Source organism: Hirundo rustica, chromosome 6 (genome assembly GCF_015227805.2).
Source record: "Hirundo rustica isolate bHirRus1 chromosome 6, bHirRus1.pri.v3, whole genome shotgun sequence".
NCBI classification, from domain to species: domain Eukaryota; kingdom Metazoa; phylum Chordata; class Aves; order Passeriformes; family Hirundinidae; genus Hirundo; species Hirundo rustica.
The window spans coordinates 37,977,072-37,989,860 of record NC_053455.1 but is presented as its reverse complement, the minus strand read 5'-3'; the positions used below and the strand labels follow the sequence as shown (position 1 = coordinate 37,989,860).

At 41.4% G+C, this 12,789-nt stretch overlaps 1 protein-coding gene across 1 annotated transcript in view; it reads right to left on the bottom strand.

Annotated features, from left to right (window-relative positions):
• Nucleotides 1-9,387, bottom strand: part of LTK (leukocyte receptor tyrosine kinase) — a 94,172-nt gene extending 84,785 nt beyond the window's left edge. The window contains exon 1 of the mRNA XM_040068605.1: nucleotides 9,280-9,387. Within this exon, the coding sequence (XP_039924539.1) occupies nucleotides 9,280-9,322 (43 nt within the window). The 5' untranslated portion in view covers nucleotides 9,323-9,387. The remainder of the gene's footprint in view (nucleotides 1-9,279) is intronic.
• Between the last annotated feature and the right edge of the window lie 3,402 nt (nucleotides 9,388-12,789).

Here is a 12,789-nt window from a genome sequence, read left to right as displayed (position 1 = left end):
GCTGCTTTCATAAGATACTTGTTTAGTGACTGTTGGGAGAGATGTAGAAAAAAACCCCAGCGGACTATGAGTGTCCCAGAACAATTCCTTCTGCCCCAGCTGTCCTTCCTTTTGACCCCACTATGAGACTGATTCCCCTTCTTGTCCATGTGCAGCAATCACCCTATCCTCAGCTGTACCTAACACAAGCTGTAAAGGGTCACACCGTAACTGAAACATTAAAATGATGTATAAACCAAGAAAGCTAGCTTTTATTCTTGATCATTTTGAAGCACCTCTGCAATACGACTGACACGGCTGAGATGAGACCCTGCCACCACTTGGGGGTTGCCTAGGGAGGTTGAGATGGGCTTGCAAGCTGGAGACACAAGCTAAACATCACCCAAATGTTGACCTCCATGTTCTCTCAGTCTCAAGAGCCCTAAGAAACCAGAATAAGGATCAGCACTTCTGTCTCTGAAGTTCTGCATTCACTGGTGGCTGGTTTTGGCTGCGGCAGAGTTAATTTTCTTCACAGCAGCTGGTACGGGGCTGTATTTTGGATTGGTGCTGAACACAGGGTGGATAATACAGAGGTGTTTTTGGTTTTTGCTGAGCAGAGCCATGGCCTTTTCTGTTTTCCATGCTGCCATGGTGGTGAGGAAGCTGGGGGTGCCTGGGAAACTGGGAGGAGACACAGCCAGGACAGGTGATCCCAGCTGAGCAAAGGGATATTCCAGACCATATGGCAGCAATCTCAGCATATAAAGTGGGAGGAATTAAAAGTAAGTTGGGGACATTTGGAGTGATGATGTTTGTCTTCCCAAGTAAGCCTTACATGTGATGGGGCCCTGCTGTCCTGGAGATGGGTGAACACCTGTCTGCTTATGGGGAGCGGCACACAAATTCCTTGGTTTGTTTGTGTGCACAGCTTTTGCTTCCCTTGTCAAGCAGTCTATCCCAAACCATGAGTTTTCTGACTTTCACCCTTCTGATTCTCCCCCCACTTCAGCTGGCGGGGGAGTGAGTGAATGGCTGCATGGGGCTTTTTTTGCTGGGTGGGATTAAATGACAACTTGATATAAATTACTCCTCACCTTTCTCAGTGGAAGAATATCAATAACAGTATTAATCAGGATGTTGTTTCACGTCAATCCTTTTTGCAGACACAGAGCAATTCCTACCAGTAATAAAATAACTTCTCCAGCTTACTCTACATATACCTTAGTACAAAAGCGATTGTAATTTCTTCTGAAACTTAATTGAAAAATAACAAAGCTGATAACCTGTGCAACCACGTGCAGCACAAATCCCTGAATAATGGTAATCTCTATATAAAATAGGTAATTAAAATATTATCACACAGAATCACAAACAACCCCTGAGTAGTGTATAGTTTTGGATAACTGCATCCACTGAGGGAAGACAACATGTTTTCCATATATTTTTCCTTTTATTAATTTTCACACACACATATATATATATGTGCAGGAAGGCACACAGGGGAAAAAAAGTTGTGTGGGAATCAAAATATGAAGGTAAGTAATAAGAAAAACTATGCCTACTCCAAAATATAGCAAATAAAAAATAAAAATAGCTTTTGGAAGGGAAGCTAAATGCTTGTGTCTCATCAGAACAATCCAGCCCAGCCCTAAATGAGGTGAAAAGAGCTAGATCTGCATACATCTCCCCATTTTCTATCCCTCTGGATAGCTGGAACATGAGCCCTTTTAACACAGCTAAATAAAAGCTTGCTTCGCTCACCTTGTTTTTCTTATAATTAATTCACAAGTTTATTTTTTGCTAATTTTACTGACTTTTTTCTCTAGGACTGCAACAGACTGACAAAAACAATGTCAAACTCTGGGAAAATTTTAACTCTTCTAAGAACTTGATCTTAGATCTTGAAGGGGGCCAGGAGGCATGAGGGACTTCAGAAAAGTTGAAAAAAAAAAAGTGATAGCAATGACTGTGTTATCAGGGCTTAAATGATTCACAAAGTCCAGTGTCTCACTAAGCTCTAGGCTGAACTGTTTGCCTTCATGGGGTTAAAGAAAGAAAGCTTCCTTCAGAGTTTTTAAATTCTATTTGTGTTCCTGCAGTGACTATAAACACAGAAAATGTTCCTGTTGTGAACTACATACTTTAAAAGTGTTACTCATGTAAAGAGATCTGAACTCCAGAGCAGTACACATCAAAATGCCACAGAGAAAACTCTAAAAACATGTTAAAAACCATGGAAATTTGAAGCAGTCATGCTTTTTCTCTATTTGAGGAAGTCAAAGTAATAAATAAGTCTTTAATCACTCAGAGCTCAGTAGGAAAAAAAAATAAACAGAAATACTTGGAAAATTTAAACTGCAGTTAAATATAACAACAGAAACAGATTTTTTTTTTTTTTTTTTTTAAATCAAGACATCCAAGGTATTAGAAATGTTTAAGCATAATCATCCATGCTCCTCATAGTGTATAATATATTCGTAAAGGCACATGGGTCTGCAAAACCACCAAGTGAATTATCCAGTGAAGAAAAGCCATTTTTCAGTTCTGCTCCAGGGTGAATTCAGCTTTGCCTGAGGTTGCCCGAGTTCAGGCTGACAGCTGCTAACCCTTCTTTTGGTAATCCAAAACCACGCTGGCTGGGCTCCTCATCTCCATTGGAACAGAATTCCTCCATCCTGCTTCATCATCCAGTCTTGGCCTCCTCCTATCCTCTCTGTCTATCCCTACAATTTCCTCCTGCCTCTCTCAGGCCAGGAAAGCAGAGCAGATATTGTAAGGCAGAGCTACCAGGGAAAGTGCACAAGCAGAGTTCACCCTCAGCATATAGAAAAAGGTCTTGGTCACAGCTGCAGAGTCACCCAAAACAGCATCACTGCAGGGAAGCTGGTGCTCCCAGCAGCACTTTGGATGTGAAAATTGTGATGCCAGCAAACTGTGACTCTGAGGCAGTAACCTGTCTGGTTCCGTTCTCATTGGAGATCCAACATGATGGTCAGTTCTGCATCAAGGCAGGAAAAACAGAGTTCGGGTTTGTACCAGGTCCTGAATAAAAACTCTTCACCAGAACAATGTAGGAATAGATAACTTCTCACCTCCTGTACTTAATCCTGTGCAACAGAACATCATCACATCCTTCAATGTCACTTACTACTGTCACTCTCAGTTTCTTTATCACTGCTATATTTTTAATATATAAATATGTATCACCACAAACATAGACACAAAGGAGAGGTGTGGATGCTCTAACTCCAGAAAGTTTGGCTCCTTATGCCCTCAAACACATGCTGTGCTACAAACTGGGGGGGGGGGGGGGGGGGGGGGGGAACCAACAAAAAAACCCTAACTGAGCAACAGAAATACATGAATAAATGCATCATTCTTGGCTGATAACCCAAAGCTTATGGGATTTCAGATACCAATTAGTTGAAAATCTGTGATGTCTTATTAAAAGACACGGTTCTCCCATTAGACAGGGCAAAAGTTCATGTGAATTGCAAGGATAAATCTGTGGTTTTTGAAAAGATTTCAGCATTTACTTCTATAATTCTATGTTATAATTTTATATTTCACTCTCATTCTTTACTAACTCTGATGAGGCTGCTGTACAATAGGTTTTAAACTCAATCAGTGCTGATGTTAGGGATATTTATAACTTCACAGAGAATAGAATAGTTCAGTTGGAAGGGATCTACAGCAATCATATAGTCAAAATGCCTAAAATAAATATAAAGCCAGCTGGAAATCTTAAGATGTTTTTCACTTACAAGTGCAGAATTGTGCAAAGTTTCGGGTTCTTACAGGCAGCTTTGTGTTAAGGAGAACATATAGAAAACCAACCTGAAATTCTCTTTATTTACTCAGTACATGGCAGAGTTGTTTTTTCTAGGTGAGGAACACTGGACTATCACCTCCGATTCTTTTTTTGTCATTTCCCTCTGTTTCCATTTCTCCTTATGCTCCAGTTGTGTGGGCATGGCACAACTGGGAGAAGCCACAACAAGGAGGCACACCACCTCGAGGAAAGCTCTTAGGAACAGCACACCTGAGGGAAGTGGAGGGCTTCAGTGATACCCAGTGACACTTGTCTGGAAGCTGCAATCCTTTCAGCACTGCAGAGGTCTGGAGAGACCCTGACACCACATTTGCTGAATTGTAAAAGTTCTACACCTCGACTTCCCTCTTGTGCACGCAGCACAAAAAGGCAGGAGCCTGGCACTCCCCAGGCATTCCCTCCATAACCTATGGGTACTGAACAAGTCACAGTCTGAAACAAAGGCTCTATGTTCCTCCTGCAACACATGGCACACCAATGTGATCTGTCACTATTCTCATAAGGGAGCTGCTCTCCCCACGCACTCGGAGCACATCTGTCAGCTACAAGTCACCTCTCACCAAACACTACAATTCACCCATTTTCCAAGCTGGTCTGCTCTCCTACCTGCCACGGGTTTCATCTTTGTGCACGTTGCTAGCAGGCTACATCAAAGCGCTGGGTTTGTTACATGCCAGTAGAGGAGAGAAGCAGACAAGCAATTATAATGGAATGGGAGGAAAAGGAATTGTAAGAGGAAGGACTGATGCTGAGAGGCAGGAAAAGACTATAAGCCTGATCCAATTAATTAACATAATTACTGTCATTATTTTCCTCCTCTGATTTAAGGATTCAATATAGGAATCATGCTTACTCGTAGGAGTCTCAGATAAAAGTCTCCAGATACAGGAGGCAAGATGTTGCATGGCTGTAACTGTATTCCCATAGACATCCATCATTTTATGTTATCTACGAACCCTGTAAATTCCATCTTCTCCATTTATTTCTTGAAGAAGCTCACCTGCTTCTCCTCTCAGCAGCTGCTGTGTGTTTCTGCTTTTACTAAAGGTTTGCAAAAAGTTATTTTTGTTTCAATTATTTCTGAGGAGTTTGATCCAATACCAAGCTACAAACAGTACCAGTCACTGTCTGCATGTAGAGTAATGAGCATCAGCCTAAGGACAACCACCAGCATGCACAACTCTAAGTACAAACTGGAATGTGGCATTATAAAATAACTGAGCAATTTTAATACAGCATTTTCCAAGTTATTGGCAAGCCCAAAGAAATTTTTAAAAATCAAAACAAACAAAAAACCTGTCACAGGCCAACCTAAAAATCTTCTGGATCAAAAGTTTCATAAAATTGTGAAGGCCAACACATTTCAGGGGGTGTTGGACTAGAACGGTTCATGTCAAAACAAAACATTTGCTATTAAATTATGTTTTACGCTTTTAAAACATATATTTCATATTTCTAAATGCAAGGCTTTTCTGAGCAAAAGTTTGAAATAAAAAAAAATTTAAACATGCAGATTTGTTTGAATGTCTCAGTATGAACTAACTGGTGTACACACAAAGCAAATGAACAAATGTAACAGCTGAAAGCTTAGACCACTTTACGAAGCATCTTAGCATCACACATCTGCAGTTTTCACTAAAATTCATTCAAGATGAAAATTTCTCTCCACTCTTGTCGCAGACATCACAGATGCACTTGCACACACCAGCACAGGCAGCATGCACTCCTTTACATGCACAAGCAGGCTGAAGACAGGGACCCCTCCTGTGGATCTGTTTGGGACTCCAGGCAGTAGGAGAGGAATGCTTTTGAAACTTCACTGGAGTGAGGCATCCTTTTCTCCAACTTTGATCTTATGGACTAATTAGAAACTGTGCAGCTATGTAGCATGGATAGAAAGATGGATTTCTTCTATGGCTGCTCATAAGACATTGACTTCAGCTCTAAAGTATCAGTACACATGGCTCACTACCTGATTTCTACCTCCTCCAACTTACTCCTCCTTCTTGATGAAGTTTAGAAATCCCTGGTGTTTTGTCTGCATGTGCTCCCTTACTGTGGGATTCCCATAAACTTATCATATCCTTTTCCATTGGATTTCAAAGAGTTCTCAACTCTGTAATGCCTATGACTTAAAAAAAAAACCTGCTTTGTTTTCATTTCAAGGCATCCACCCCATATCTGACTTGCAGTGGCTGCCATAGTGCCTTGAATGGGATATTCGGACTAGGCACAGTATATGGAGACATTTGCACACAAAGGACTGTGGATACAACTCCCAAGACAAATTTCAAGGATCATTCAATGTTCTTCTGGTTGAAACCATTTAGGTGAATTCACCTCTGTACCTCTGGGTTACTTTAACTGAGCATATATAGGCGCAAGAAGAAGAAAATAAGAGAGAAGTTCTCCAATGAAGAGACAAAAGAGAACACAGGGTCCCATCACTTCCATGCTTGCCTCCAACAAAGGGATGCACAAAGCACTAAAGGTTTGTCTAAGTGATGCACTGGCTTATTTTAAGTCAGCTTACAACAAAATAAAGTACTCCTATATCTTCTTGCACAGTGGATTGACTAAACTTAACCCAGTTTGTACACATTCTACAAAAGAGGCCAACTCAGTCCTGAGAGGCAGATAAATCCAGGGAGAGAAACAAAATGTTTGGGGTTTCTGAAAACTGTTAGGCAAAAGCAAGCATCCAGGAATGGGGCATTCATCATTGCCATGCTGATTTACCATTCCACAAACAAAAAAAATCTGTCTGTCTTACTCCTAAACCTGCTATCAACCTTCTTATGCTTCTCTGCCTCAGAAAAGATTCAACAAAACCCAAACCCATAACTATTCACTAGGCTGAAATTAAATGTAAATTACCCTACTCTGTGATGGCTGCACTGCAAGCATTGGAAGGGACTTGTAAAGAAATCCTGACAAAATGCCTCTACTAATATTATCCCATGGACTGCGGTTGTATTCAACAGCTAAACTCTGAGCAATGACATAAACATGACCACACATTTGGAAAGGTGTTTGAGGTTTGCTCAAGATGTATGCTATGCTGTAATTTTGCAGATAGTTGGCCCTCCACATTCAAAGGCAAGAATATAACACAAGAATATGACATCCAGCCAAGCACAGCCTGGTTTCTCACAGAAGAGAAAAGGTCTGACCTACCCACTCCTTACCAAGCTCAAGTAATCAAAATAAAATAATACAATATGAAGGCTCAAAGTAATATTGGTGCTAAAAAAAAAAATAAAAAATAAAAAAAATAAAAAAATTCTCCCAGACTTTCATCTAATGTTTTTTTTTTTCACCTTCTTCCTAGCCATCTCCTGAGACCTGAGGCTAGACTTCAGCCTCCAAAAGACTGCAAAGTTGCTTTGACACTGAACAACACATATCTATAGACTGAGTCCTTTCCTATTTTTGTTGCCTTTGGTCTGGTGGTTCTTTTTCTGAAGGTTTTTTGGCCCGTCAGTCTCTACAACTTTCTGAATTTTCTCATCATGTCTTAATTTTTGCACCAAAGGAAGTTGCAACATCCTCCAGTGTTTCAATGTGCCAAAAATTATCAGTGGATGGGAACTCTGACATCATCCTTTTATCATAGAGCTCATTAGAAACAAGTATCCCAGCCAGGGAAATAAAAGAGAGAGAAGAAGACCTGCAAATTCCTTCATCCCCTGGACCTTGGGCTTTCCAAATAAAGAAAGAAATGTAAAGCCACTCCAAGAATATGCTCCAGTGAAAATTGTACAGTGGAAATACAAGTGGTTTTTAAACTAATTGACTACAGAGTGTGGGAGCTGACCACAGTAGCCCCCATAGTGAGGCAATCAACACCCACATGAAGATTGTGACGGCAGCTACATAGTTAAATGCTCATGCATTGAAGTCTGCCCTGGGTGATTGAGATTATTTTTGGCAGAAGATTGGACAGAGGTTGTAAAATGTACGTTTATTTTCACTTAGCTCTTTACTTACTCTCTCTGAAACACACCCTTTTTAAAATCTCTTTCCTAATACAGACATGCTTCATATCACAGACCAGGATATGCAGCAAATATAACTGTTATTCTCTGCATTAACCTTACTTGCATGTTGAAAGCCAGTCCCCTATGAAAACTGGAAAGATACTCAGCAGTTCTTGATGAGACCACATGCCATGAAAGCTGAGGCTTTAGGGACATACAGCCCTGCTTGCACAAGGTACGCTTGTCCTGGGACTCCTGAACAGTAAAACAACCACCTTCCTCCCAAAAGAAAGAGGCCAGAAAAAGCCTGAAATCAAAACCTCTGTGCTATGCCTTGGCATACAATTGTAAATGAAATAAATTATAAAACCTGCTCAGAAACTGATGTCCCAGTGTGTCTTCATATAAAGGTAAATATACGCAAGTTCATCATTTAGCCAGAGAGAGGACGCGCACTACACTAGCGAGAGCTGGCTGTAGCACCCAACGGCGTTTGCCTTTCCTCCCTCCCTGCCTGGAAGTTACATGATCTGATACACTGAGAAATACAAAGTGTCTCCTGATCCCGGCTAAGGGTCACGTGGTAGTCGCTGTATCGACACTGGGGGTACGATTGCAACTGCAGCTGTCCGAGAAGTTCAGCGTGTCCTGATAGAGGCTTTTTTCCCCTAATATTCATAACAAATTTGCTTGCCACTGTGCACATATAGCAAGTGTGTCCCACTCCTACCTTTTTCTCCCATCATTGGTTGGATGCATGCTGCCACCTCCCAACTTCTCTCCTATTCCTGCAGCTCCCCACCTCACATCCCTTTTCTTCTCTCCTCCTGTCGCTTCTTTTCTTTTGCTGTACTTCAGAACCAAAGCTGACAGTGACAAACAGAACAGCACAAAGATTCCTTTCAAAACTTAGCCTGAGAGCCACTTTCTAGGTGGGAGCTCATAAGTCCATCTTTCACAGTCCCAATACTTCTCTTTATCTCTGTCCCTCATCTCCCTGCTCAGATAAAGCATCCTCTCCAAACTACACCTTTTCCTGTAAGCAACCTTCACTACTCCTGGAGCATTACTCTTACTCCCTCTCCAAAATAACCCCAAAGAAAACAATCCAGCAGCCAGAGAAGCGAAGAGGTCCTAGGGTGTAGCTGCTAGTTTCATGCCAAACCCTTGTACAACGACTGCCTGCATCCAGCCTCAGCCTCGACAGCAGCAGCTTTTCTAAAACTACAGATCTATTCATTTCAGTGAGCAAAATTTACTCACAATCAAGATTTGTTTTCCTGCATGTCACCTGCTTTACCTATGTTTCATGCCAGTACTTTCAATCCCTATTTCCCCCCTTTCCCCCTACTGCTCTGAAAATAATGTTTTTTCTGGTTTTAAAGGTAAAAGGGAAGGGGCAATGAAATAAGTCTGAGCCTCTGGGTAGAAGAGGGACTTTGCAAAATAAGGAGATGAAAGGGAAGAAAAATAGAAGTTCCTTACCCACTGTGGTGACCCACAGCACCAGCTGCGGCAGCCGGTTCATGGCTCTGCGGGGTGCGGGCTGGTCCCACCCGGGAGCGCGGCTGTGGAGGGGATGTGCCGGGCTCTTCCTGCGGGCTCCGCTGGAGCTCTGAGACCGGGCTCGGGCTCCTGCTGCCTTGGAGGAAAACTCCCACCTCCTGCTCGGGAAGGCTCGTATGGGTCCTAGAGCCACCCTCCCTTCCTTGCCTCCTCCTCCTCCCGTTTTGCATACCGCTCCGGCACGACCAGCAAATTCACAAGGCAGTTGCTTCAGACATGAACACATCCACCTATAAATTTTCCGGCATTAGCATTCACTAGGACAAGATGAATTCCTAATCTTACTGGGTTGTTCCCCTCTCTGTCTTCCCTTGCAGCTGGCCCGATGACACACACGAGACTCATGCACCCCCTGGACTAAACTCAGCTCGTATTTAAGGTGATAGAGAGGATCCCCACGGCATGGAAGTTGTGTTTGCTGACTGCCCTTAAAGAGAAATTGGACCTATCAACACAACCTGGATTCCCACCTTTCTTCCCTTAGCGTCACTTATAACCCCTTAACTCCCGAGCAAGACAGTCTCTGTTGGGGACACACAGTGAGGACCTGCGGCACAGCAAAGTGAAGGTTTTCCACCCGCGAGCTTGGGCATTCGCTCTTTAAACACTTAACTCTAAACTCCCTTTTCCTCTGGACCATCAGCACTTCAATTGCCCTAGTTCACCCCACCTTCAGATTCTTTGCAGGTGTGTCTTTCCTTCATGCAGAGTTTATTCTAAAATTAATTTCCTTTTTATAATCAGAACCCATTCTTTATGACTAATTCTCCCAGTGGATACTCTTGCTCTGAACTAAGGGTGTTTTAGTCCAAATTAGCGTAATTCATTGTGACTGTTGTGAATTTAACAGGCAGTACCTGAGTCTTGAGTAAAATGCAATTTGAAATGTAGGAACTGGAGAGATTTGGAACTGACATGAATTAAAGCCCTTATATGTCTGATGGGCCTGGCACTTTCAAGGCAGAAGCCTGCATTCCATGCTTAATTGTGGTTCATGGAATAGACTAAAAGTTTATTAATTTACTTAGCCTTCTCTGAGTCTTCCACCAATATCTATGCAGCACTCAAGGGCAGACTTTATTTTTGTATCTTAATCATTTATTTGGATCTGCAAAATTGTTTTGGTTTTTTTTTCAGCAACACATTGCTACTTTCAGCAGATTTAGAGAGGCATATTTTTAACACAACCTAGAGGACTTAGAAGTAAACATCATTCTGAGGCTTTCCTCTATGGCCACCTCAATTACAAAAGTATGCTAGCAAGAAAGACAGACATTATTAGTTACTTACCAGTTAAATCTACATAAACTGTCTCCCCAGCAAAGTAATAGACCAGGACCAGGACCAGGACCAGGACCAGGACCAGGACCAGGACCAGGACCAGAAATTAAAATAAAATAAAATAAAATAAAATAAAATAAAATAAAATAAAATAAAATAAAATAAAATAAAATATGTAAAATGAGAGAGAGGAAAAAAAAGCTGCCAGCTTTCCATCTCTTCATAAATAGTATCTTGGCTGAGGCTCTGGGACTGCAAAGCAGGTAATTTTTTACTCCAATTTGGTAAAAAGTAGAGGCATCTCAGGAAATCTCCATACTTATCTAACCCTCCCTTGAATCTCTATCTTCAAGGAACTGGTAGCAGCAGCAGACACTGTTTCTGTTAATATTCATTTTTAAGGAAATTTGTATTTTCCATGGTTATGGAACTGGTTTTCATTTAGTTTGGCAAAGACAGATGAATTCTGAGGCTCATTACAGAAATGTGAGGCATTCTATAAGAAAGAAATAGATGCACGTGATGCTTTTAAGCAGAGGGCAAAATAAGAAGATACAGGGACTAATCTCTGACCAACTGCCTCATTAGACACTTTTGAGAGTTTGAGTCCTGGCTAAGCAAAGTAGACCTTGGTCTACTGGAAGGTCCATAATTAATCCTCAACAAGATAATCCACATCTGTCAAGCAGAGGGTTCACCCAGACCAGACAAAAATTGTTATTTTAGGAAATCAAATATTTTTACAGATAAAGGACAGGGCACAGAACAACAAATGTTTCACAATGAAGAACACAAGATATACAGAGTATGGCAACAATAGAAATCAGAACAATGCCCGGCATTTGGAAGTAGGATAGGAATTACAAGCAAGTGCCACTCATCAACAGTGTGCAAGTGATACAAGAGCATGCATAGAAAGGGAAAAAGCCCAACAACAACAACAAGAAAATGGCAGCAACACAACTAATGCAGGGGAAACCTCTGTAGCAGTGATTAGGAGCAGTGGACAATGCTGCATCATCAGAAAGCTGAACTGCCAGTCTGGAAGCAACTGGGACAATTACAAGCTTTTAAATTGGGCACTTATACACCAGAGCACTGCCAGAATCTGGACACTAGCAACTGAAAAAACACTCTGGTCTTAAATAATGATACCATCTTTGGCTCAGCAACACAGGAGCAGCCTACTGGAGCCCAGGAGAGGGAAGCAGACATGCTTATATTATTCTTGCATTCATCTGAGGGCATCCACTATTGCAAACACAACACAGAAACGTAACCCATCTCAAAAACATTGGAACAAGTTTGCAAAACAAGTTCCTACCATGCTACCAAGAAATGCCTCAGAACTGAAGGGAGATGAGGCACTTAGCTGTTAAGCAAGCAGGGCTTCAGCAATGAAGGTCTAGTCAGTGACATAAAAAAGGAGTTTTCACTTACATGGACACTCAGAGGACAAAAATTATAAACAGTGGGAGATATTTCCCGTGTAAAAGAAGAAATCATTGATTGGTGATTGATCCAAAATGCATTTCTACTTGGGACACCAAGCAAGGAAAATGTTCATGTCGTTCCAACAACACCTTTGAGAGATACTGTTCCCTCTTGGGATGCATGGTGCATAGAAATATACAGCACATTTTTATAGCATGTCCAGTACAAAAGACTGTATCATGGCATTATGATCTAAGAAAAATATGAGAAACATGCAGAGATTTCATAAACCTTACATGAGAATCAAGCTGCAGGGCAAAAGCTAAAAAATAATCCTTATGGTGGAAAAAATATCCAGCAGAGCAAAGTGAGTGGGGTGAGACGATACAGATGGGCACACTAAGATGAAGGAGTGCAGAACTGTTTGAAACAAACACAAAGTATGTAAAGAGATTTGTACTCAGTCAGCTCACATTAGCATCCTGAATAGTGGTCTACAAAACTCTTTAACAGACCTAGGATTTGACTACTACGAAAACATCTGGAAATCTGAAAGCAAAAACCAAAGATGTCGTAGTGACAGAGACGGTATCTAAGCACAAAACTACTTGTTCTTGGATTCTTCTGCTGAGAATATTGATAATGATATTTTTTTAAAGTTGTAGTCAGACTTTGAGAGCAGATACTTATCCATAGAACAAACTTGGTCTTAGT